General features: G+C 43.4%; 2 protein-coding genes across 2 annotated transcripts in view; one reads left to right on the forward strand and one right to left on the reverse strand.

Annotated features, from left to right (window-relative positions):
• The window catches only part of LOC135344815 (membrane-bound transcription factor site-1 protease-like), a 51,769-nt gene that overhangs the window by 2,897 nt on the left and 39,214 nt on the right, over positions 1–9,658 (reverse strand). Inside the window, exons 2-17 of the mRNA XM_064542099.1 lie at positions 6,664–6,708; positions 6,380–6,565; positions 5,614–5,868; positions 5,306–5,360; positions 4,793–4,829; positions 4,198–4,521; positions 3,817–3,933; positions 3,052–3,119; positions 2,678–2,780; positions 2,379–2,574; positions 2,062–2,176; positions 1,434–1,530; positions 1,214–1,261; positions 899–1,075; positions 543–718; positions 57–264 (exon numbers count right to left, since the gene is read on the reverse strand). Coding sequence (XP_064398169.1) covers positions 57–264; positions 543–718; positions 899–1,075; positions 1,214–1,261; positions 1,434–1,530; positions 2,062–2,176; positions 2,379–2,574; positions 2,678–2,780; positions 3,052–3,119; positions 3,817–3,933; positions 4,198–4,521; positions 4,793–4,829; positions 5,306–5,360; positions 5,614–5,868; positions 6,380–6,533 — 2,130 coding nt within the window. The 5' untranslated portion in view covers positions 6,534–6,565; positions 6,664–6,708. The remainder of the gene's footprint in view (positions 1–56; positions 265–542; positions 719–898; positions 1,076–1,213; positions 1,262–1,433; positions 1,531–2,061; positions 2,177–2,378; positions 2,575–2,677; positions 2,781–3,051; positions 3,120–3,816; positions 3,934–4,197; positions 4,522–4,792; positions 4,830–5,305; positions 5,361–5,613; positions 5,869–6,379; positions 6,566–6,663; positions 6,709–9,658) is intronic.
• Positions 6,776–8,511, forward strand: LOC135344822 (superoxide dismutase [Mn]-like). The gene is made up of 3 exons (XM_064542106.1): positions 6,776–7,074; positions 7,596–7,922; positions 8,227–8,511. The coding sequence occupies exons 1-3, from the start codon at positions 6,832–6,834 to the stop codon at positions 8,428–8,430; spliced, it is 774 nt and encodes a 257-aa protein (XP_064398176.1). The 5' UTR covers positions 6,776–6,831; the 3' UTR covers positions 8,431–8,511.

Raw genomic sequence — 9,658 nt, forward strand, 5'->3', positions numbered from 1 at the left:
CACATTCTCCTCCACCCACAACACCCCCTCACTCAGACCCCCACCCCTTCACTCACAAGAGAGAGTCCCTTCTCGGCCACGTCCACCCTCAACTTCTCAATCTCCTCTGGGAAGAACTCCTCCTCACTGTCCACCACAAGCAGAGCTCCATACTGACTCGCATCAAAGCAGGTGTACGGAGAACCGAGGACCTCCACAAAGTAACCACTCGCTCGCAGACTGTTGTACATGTCTCTAAAGTTAGTGTGGATGTGGTCACCATTCCTGGAGAGAAATGGACAGAGTACATACAGGTGCTGTACGTACATGTAGTACATTGTATACTCTGTTAACCCTACAAACACAGCTCTAGGTGGTTTTGTCAACAACTTCAGGCTAACTTGAAATTCAATTTCTGGGTACATGTATAATTATATATACACTGTACATGTACGTACTGCACTTGTAAATTCACTCCTAAGACTAAACTCTTGTGACATGTACATTTAGCATTCCACCGTAACAAACACATACAGCACACTTATACTCTATAGACTTCTCACCAATCCAGTGGGTCATTTTTCATGCGTAGGTTATCCCGGGGGAAGTAGCCGGCCGGATAGCGGAGGTTGTGGAACTGATCCCAGAGAACTCGTCGATGGCGTGCGGGAGTGGGAATGACTGCCACCTTCACTGCAAGGTTCACTGTGGACAGGGTGGTCTCGCTGGACCCTGTTGACTGTGTGTGTGTGTGGGGGGGGTGTGTGGGGGGGGAGGTTGAAATTTGATATTAGTCTCGATTGAACGATAGTCAATACAGGTACATGTACATGTATAACATGAATTGTCTTCAAGTATGACATGCACTCTTCACCATGGCACAGATTATATAGTACATGTACGTTTAATACATACTTACACTTGAAGAAACAGTCAGTGATATATGACCTTCGACCTCCCCGTTGAACTCTGACCCCTCCTTGCTGATACCCAGGCTCACGGCAAGGTACCCGGACCATGGCCAGAGGAGGGCCGGATAGGAGAGGGACACATCCAGCAGGTGACCATGGCGACTCAAATACGGGTGCCATGTTGGCTAGGGGGAGGAGTTTTTTTTAGTATTGATGGCATATAAAAAGGATGAAAGCGGATCCCCCCCCCTAAAAAACCCTCTGACAGGTCCACTCTCATTTAGTAAACTTCTTAATTAGCTTCGAAACACTTTCGTTCTCACCTTGTTGACGATACGCCCAGTCACAGCCATTCCATTCAGAATCGTAACCTACAGAGCACAAATCAATAGTATAATACATGTGAGTACTCGACAAGTCTAGGTCATGGCTTGTGGGCCGAGAAAGATCGACACCCGGCCCACACACACTCACATTAACGATGACAGGGGCTCCCCACTAGTGGGCTGGGAGCAGTATAGGGACACACCCACACACACTCACATTAACAATGACAGGGGCTCCCCCATAGTACATGGGCTGGGAGCAGTAGGGCCAGAAGTAGGGGCACTCAGTCAGGTCAATGTAGCTGGGGCTAAGACTGGAGAAGGGAACATCAACACAGTAGTATCAGTATGCATGCACATTTTAAGTTCACAAATATGTACCATCTATGCTTAAGTTATATGGTCTGTCTCAACCTAGTCTTTAAGTAAAGGCTTGATGACTAAATAGATGCCTATTTCCAAGTGTCCTATTTAGATGTACATGTACGGTCTCAAAATAAAGGCCTGGGCTCAATCTTGCGAGTACAAGTCATGTATCTACAATGTAAATACCGTATAGCGGGTATATTTCGAGGGTATAAATTTTCGTGGATGGACCATTACAAAGGATTTCGCGGATTTTATTTTCGTGGTCTGAGTTCCAGCCTTTTGGCGCATGCGCACATCAACATGCAGCTGTACCTCCACACCGTTAGCCTCGAATCCATAATACTGAACACGTACTATTATAAATTTTCGTGGGTATAAATTTTCGCGGTACAGGCTCAATCCGCGAAAACCGCGAACATTTATACCCTCGAAATATACCCGCTATACGGTAACAGTAGCCACAATTGTGTATGCACCTTGCTTGAGGCTTGTATGTGTTGAGTTCATGGTATGCTCTGAGCAAGTCCAGTTTACCATGACCTTGTTCAAACATGTTCACTCCAGGTAGACGCTGAGCAGATGATATCAGTGCTGTGTGGGGAGAGGGGGTGGGTGAGTTATGCTACAGTGAAGTTGGTAGATATGCTTTGAGTTTAATCTGTCGATTATACAAGACTCTTCCCAACTCAGGTATAGTGCGCCGTGTCCATAACCTTACAGCCTTACATGAAATACATAACATACTGTTACACATGTAGCTTACAGACTGTCAGTATAAGATACCCTGGCTCACCTTGTTTCATGCTGGCTGGGTTGACGTGGTTATGCTTGACAGCTCCGGCCAATAGAGCAACCGCCCCCGCCACTACAGGGGAAGCCACACTAGTGCCACTCAGAGATCGACACCCACCGCCCAACGCTGACCCTCGAACCCCGGAGCCGTACGTCACTATGTCAGGTTTCACACGACCGTAACCAGAGGGAAGCTCCTGTAATTGGAGGAGCAAAGTAAAGTTTGCCACTAAGTCTTGTCTATCACAGAAGGTCATTGCTTGCATTGAATCCAGTATCTGTACGCAGTGTGTGGCTCACCCATGTGGTCATTCCCCTTGATGAAAATCGAGCTATCTCGTCCTCAAAGTTGATTCCTCCTATGCCAATCACGTCCATCATGTCTGCCGGGTTGTTTAGTGTCCTGTGTGAGGTGTGATGGGTGTGAGAGGTGTGTATACACAGATGAGTGCAAGTTTTAGAGTATTGAATTAATGTAATTTGTTGACTAATTATAGTGACATGCTTATGGCTAAATGAATGTGTACATACATGTACATGGCTGAAAAATTTCCCCAGTTGGGTTTCCAGGAGCAAAGCTGTGTACATACTGTGTTTAGTCTGTGTGTGTACAGGTTAAGCTGGAGTGTTGAGCTGGTTAAATTGAGCACCGCTACACGACTAGACTCACTCACCCGTAGAGAGGTCCATCGTTGCCGATGGCAGATACCATGATAACATTGTTGGCAGTCAACTCCCACACCTGTAGGGCACAAAGCACAGATCAAATGACCCACTATAACTACATGTGAGAGGTGTGTATACACAGACGTGTGCAAGTCTCAGAGTATTGAATTACTGTCAGTAATTAATATTGTTGATAATTTATGTAGAATGAACACTACACTGAGGCACACAATACTTGTTGCTCGGCAGAGGGTCGGTGTACTTACATGTATAAACAATTATAGGAGAATGATCACATGCTACACGTTGTTAGGCAGTCGGCCAAGCCAAGCTGTTGTTTATGGACACCAGCAGATAATTAGCGACTTACAATGTAAGTACATGTGTATGTGTACTTGGAGCTCTTTGTTAAGAACATAATTACATGTTAGTGAAAATTATCTATTGTTGTGTATAAGCAGCATCACTCTATAACACGGCCAAGTTGATCAGCCCTAAAGTCTCTATAGGATGTGTTTCAACCTGTGTAGGCAGACTACTTATTCTTACAGCTACTATTTGCCAGCCAGGAGGATGAACGCTATAAAGAGTTTCACTGTTCACTGTACATACATGTACGTACAAAAACAAGACGTCCCCTAGTACTAAGTAGCTACTTCACTAGTATTAACGATTTTGGACGATGAATACTAACTACAGCATACAATAATTATTACATCAGTACCAAAAAGTGCGTGACAAAACCACACCCACAATACACCAGAGTGAGTCACCTTGTCCACAAACGGCTGATCTAAAAAGTCGGGACCTCCTATGCTGAGGTTGAGCACGTCAATGCCTTTCAGTATGGCATAGTTGAATGCATCCAGAAACCACGAAGTGTACGACACCTGAGGGGAGAGGGGGTGGGGAGGATCAGGAAGTGAAACTAAGCAATCTGTGACAATCCCAGATATTATTGTACAGCAAGAGTGATAAGTAAGTCGGTAACAATGTTACATTGGCATAAATTATGCTAGCTTATAACTATTATCATGTAAATGGACCGACGGCATGATTCAGCCGATAAGAGATCGCTAGAAAGCAGAGGTTTAAACTTGATACTGTAGAAGCCTCGAACATTACAGATATAGAAATACCAAATTTAAACTCACCTGATTATTGGTGAATACTCTGAACACGTAGAGATCAGAATCGGGTACAAATCCCAGACACTCGGACGAACTCGCAATCACCCCGGCAACAAATGTACCGTGTCCTAAACCGTCATCCAAGCTTTTCTCATCAGTCCAGTTTGTCCGGTCCTTCACACGACGGAAGTGAGGGTGGTTTTTGGCGAGTCCAGTGTCGAAAATGGCAACTTTAATTCCTTTGCCCGTGTGACCCATGCTCCACAAGACATCCGCTTGGAGGGCAGAGGTCACCTGACGTGGGATAGCTCGCATGAGACGACGTCCAGCGTACCAGTGCCTCCCAGGCTGTGTGGTGTGTGTGTGTGTGTGTGTGTGGGGGGGGGGTGGGTGGGTGGTGTGGAGTTAGTGAAGGAACTTTTAGACTTGGTAGATTAATGTTGATAAGAGCTAGACCAGCATATACATGTATAAAAATAATTTACAATCTTTCTAGAGGGTTGATACTTGAATGCGCATAAATGAGTCCTTGTGACTCACAAAAAGCAAACTATAATTTCGAAATGACTCTAGTTAACGAATAAGACATGTAAAGTACACGTGGGGTGGGAACACTTACAGCTGCTTCGTTAAGGGCCGATTTGCTCAACTGCCTCCTGCAAAACCAACAGTTACCACAAGTAAGAAGCAATCACTGACCCAGAGCCCTCTCAAGTGAGGAAGCCAATAGCAGATAGCATTCCAATCATTGCATGGTGGTACGCAATAACACATCAAGAGGAGGACTCAATTACTGGTCAACCAAAGACACATAATACGTACCGTACCTTACAATGTACATGTACATTATTATTAGGCCCCCCATAATTCTGTGTACGAGAATGAACACACATCAAAGGGAGGACTAATTTTTACTGGTCAACTACAGAGTATAGACTCACTATACTGACACACACTGACAGGTACAGGTACACACATGTATAGTGAACTCTGAGTGCAACCAAAATTCAGTACTTGGTGAACAGGTTGTCTTGTATTTGGCCTTTTGATATCTTATGAATAAGTTACATTTTGGTACTGAATTAATCCCTGTACTTCTTAGAAAAGTATTACCTTTATCATTATACTGTACCTTGATTTCCAAGTGGTCTCCCAGCAGTCTTGACCAGAGCAGCCAACATTACTCTCTGTGTACACATTGCAAACAATGTTCACTGCAGCTGTTTAAGCTCAGTAGACATTACAAAATTGACGAAATGAAGGTGGTTTGACTCCTGCTACTAGCATAGTACAGCACTAGTCAACCCACTGTCACAGTATGCCACAGTGACTAATTAAATATTGTGAATGCAGTTGTAGCCAACAACACCCCATACAAAATCAGTGATTAATTTACACCTCTACACACGAACACGCACACGCACACGCACACACACACACCTTCACTGGAGAATGCCAGCATCCTTGTGAGTTTGCGCTGTGGTGTGACTCTCTTGACTGTGGGATGGTGCTCCAGTGATGTCACAGCCCGGGGCACATGAGTTCTCAGTTGGACCAAGGAGAAGTCACTGGGGTAATCCTGACTGGGGTTGGAGCGTGGGACAATCGACCAATCAGGATGTAGCTTTAGAGCAGCTGATATGAAGCCGTCACGGGCATCACTGGTGTAGTAGGCATTGAACATGACAATGTACTCTGTGTATGTGTGTGGGCGGGGTGGACATTTTAGTACTTGTACATCGAACATGTACGTACATATACAATAACATAATAGTGTAAATGATCGTGAAGACAAGTGTACAGTGAAATTATTGTACATGTAAACGAGTGTGGCTAGGCAACCAACAGCATTGTACAGTAGACAAAGCCAGGTCCGTTTTATTAATTTCAGTCACAACATAAGAGGTGCTATAACTATAAAAGTGGCTTTTGATCTTTAACCTACCATTCCTAGCTCTTAAGGTACGGTAGCTTAGCTAATATCTTTCACGCTAAGTATTGTCTGAGCAGGCAAATAACACAATTGGCCCATTGAAATACCGGTATACTGAATTTTTGATTTTTGACATATAAAACTTCATGGTACTGCAGTTAATTGTACACTTGTACACTTAAAATACGTACAGTGATGCCCACACACACACACACACACACACACACACACACCACTCCACACACACACACACACCACTCCACACACACTCACCAGTGTCCACTACAGAGGTGGCGTACTCATACTTTCTAAGGGGAGGGGCCTCTCCAGCTACCACGGTGACATTGGGAGCACAGCAACTGTCTGTAGGAGTATGGGCCGCCAAGCAGAGCAGACCTTGCAGAATCAACACACACAGTAACCGCATCTCCACTCGACAACTCGTACTTAGAACACCAACTGCAAGATTCAATAAAAAGTTAGCATTATTTTATTAATATTAACAAGGAGAAAAAATAAGCGTTAAGGCTATTCTTTTATCACGACTAAAAACTCACCATTTTATATACAACTGTGCACACTGCCTGAAAATTCAACTTACACTGCCCACAGGAAAATTAATGAGTTTTCAATCTTACTTTTCTAAGATAGCGACGGCACTGAACTTCGACCCCCCAATAGAAATAAAGAGGGCGTTCTGTCAAGTCCAGAAGCTAGAGCTAGAGATGATGAGTGTGTTTGTTGCTCTCTTGCTTTCTTTGCTCTGCATCTGCAGTACCCATGGCCAGGAGAGGGTGTATGAAGGGATTCTGAGGAATACTTTGCCATATCCTTTGCCAGAACTTCACTTCACCTATGAAGCATTGGAGCCCGAAATAGACAGTGCGACTGTGCGTGTGCATCACACTGGTCACCACAAGGCATACACTGACAACATGAACAGGGTCCTGACTGAATGGAGGACAGAGGTGAGCTAGTCCTTTGATCGATGAAGATAAGGTAATTAGAGCCAATAGAGGATTAATATTATTAACCCTCAACTACCGTATTACTAGAATGTTTTGCGAGCATCAAACATTTGCGAACTTTGCGAGGGTTGATCAATTCCCAACAATAAAATCCGCATTATTACTAGTAAATGCCCACGATCCTTGCCAAAACGCAATAGTTAGATCGCAAAGGGTGAACTTTTCTGCTGATTTGGCTCATTCGCAAAGGTTTTTCACCAGCAAAATATTCTAGTAATACGGTATTTAATAACTTAATAGTTGATGCATGAGATGGTCTGCTTGTGGCATTACTCATTTGAGTATATATTTGCTTCCAGTTTTGTCTTAACTTTGGCTGCAGCTACTAATTTAACCTTGACCACTGCCTCACCTCTAGATCTTTTGGTGAACTGTATGAATACCTCTAGATGGGGTGGAACTGATACCCCTAGGACATACTATAACATTATTAATGTACTGCTCCATCAATCCACACATAGGACCCAGAGTCGGAGCTGGCCCACTCCTCTATAGTAGACATCCTGGAGCACCTGACCGAGGTGCCTAGCAATTATCAGACTCAGATTCGTAATCACGGCGGTGGCTACGTCAACCACATTTTCTATTGGGCCACCCTCTGCCCAAGCTACTACAGCGATGTAAATCCTGAGGGAGAGTTGCGAGAGGATATTGAAGAGTTCTTTGGAAATATGACTATTTTCTTTAGCGAGTTTTTCCCGGCTGCGACACAACTGTTTGGTTCTGGATACGCTTGGTTGGTGGAGGACAAAGAGGGACGTTTGAGCGTGGAGACTACTGTCAACCAGGTGTGTGCATGGTTCTTCTTAGGATTGGCAATGAGTCTTAATTGTTGTGCAGTGTGTAATGTCTGTGAAGCTTGCAAGTACATATAATTAATATATATATAAACCTTTAAATTTTCAGAAACCCACGTACTGTATATGGTCTGTGATCACAATGTCATGCACATAATGTGAAACGGGCACTAACAGTTGTATAATTATATTGACGCATCACCCACCCCTTGTACTAGTACCCACATAACACCCTTGTCATACCCCCACCCACCACACACACACACACCTACACCCACCCACACACCCCCACTAGGACTCTCCTCTTTCCAATGGTCGCTACCCTCTCTTGGTCATAGATGTCTGGGAACATGCCTACTACCTCAAGCATCAGAACATGAGGAGTAGCTATGTTGCAAACTGGCTCAATCTTATCTGCTGGGGGGAAGTGCAGCAGTTGCGACACTTCTGGAGGGAGGCAGGAAAGATTCCAAAAAAGAACCGCAAAACTGAACTATAAAGCTGAGCAGTCATTAATTTTTAATGTGTTTTATAATTGTGTACAATCCACCGGAGGTCGATGCTTTTGCTTTTGTTGCCAGCCAATGTCAGACACTGTTGTTGAATATAACAGTACACAGCTAGAAAACTAGAGCACTGTTATTTAAGCATGTCACAGCTAGCTAACTAAATGTGAGTAGCATACGTTTTTTAGATTTATGTGATGGCATATGATCATGAGTGATGGCTTCTATAAACTGCAATGCAATGTAGCTCACAGGTTTTGTAGAGTTTTCTTATGGATATGGTGTCACCAAGAGCCCTAGCCCGCTGTATAATGAAGTATGAGCAAAATTAATAATGATCAACCAAATAAGCATGTATGCGAGTTTCGCGTATAATTAGGAGGTGTTCAGGGCTAGCTAGCTAGTAGGAACCCTCACTGCATTCAGGATACTACAACCAGCACTTTGGGCTTCTAAATCATGTAGAAACTTCCTAAACAGTGTCTAACTACAATGAGAGTTGGGTACACAGGGTTGTTGACCCCCTGTCTTGCAGTAATCTTGTATGGTCAAGCAAAAAATTGAAAATTTATTCTGTTAACTTTTAGTGTACGTTCAAAGTGGTTTGGGTATTACGTAGCCTCGAACCCAGGCAAGGTATTATGAGGCAGGGAGGTATTACGAGACTCCATTGCAAATAATTTCTAATTGGCTACTCTAGCTTAAGCATAATTTATTATATCAAACATGCAGTTACTGCTGCATGTTAACAGATCGATAATTACACCTATATTATATTTTACTACAAACCATTATTATTTTTTTACCCACTGTCTTATAATTATAAATTTGAATGAAATGTACAACATGCAGCTATTTAGTTATAACGTTGTATGCTTGCATTGACAAACTATTATGCATCTCTGTCAATTAATTTGTACAAGCATAATTATAATTATATACAGCTCGAAGGATTAATTAGCTGAAGTAATCCTGACCTGTTTTAAATAGCTGTCTCATAATTATTGGTTTCGCCTAGCTCACAATATCCTCGTCTACCTATTGCTCAGTGTTCCTCCTTCTGATTATCATCACACCCAAAATATACCTCGATCTCACCAATTCCTTTTTGGGGGGTGGATCGATCAGCAGTGGTACAGAATCATTGATCGGTTGCATAGTGGTCAGTTTGCTTCTCTTAATTGTTTTTACAGTGCAATTAGGGGGGGGGGGGTTGCCATC

Source organism: Halichondria panicea, chromosome 12 (assembly GCF_963675165.1).
Source record: "Halichondria panicea chromosome 12, odHalPani1.1, whole genome shotgun sequence".
Lineage (NCBI taxonomy): Eukaryota > Metazoa > Porifera > Demospongiae > Suberitida > Halichondriidae > Halichondria > Halichondria panicea.

What these genes read in the sequence shown, in the direction of transcription:
- LOC135344822 (XM_064542106.1), top strand. Translation starts at nt 6,832, where the DNA reads ATGATGAGTGTGTTTGTTGCTCTCTTGCTTTCTTTGCTCTGCATCTGC. An exon ending in TGACTGAATGGAGGACAGAG is followed by an intron (nt 7,075 to 7,595) that starts GTGAGCTAGTCC and finishes ATCCACACATAG; the next exon opens with GACCCAGAGTCGGAGCTGGC. An exon ending in TGGAGACTACTGTCAACCAG is followed by an intron (nt 7,923 to 8,226) that starts GTGTGTGCATGG and finishes CACCCCCACTAG; the next exon opens with GACTCTCCTCTTTCCAATGG.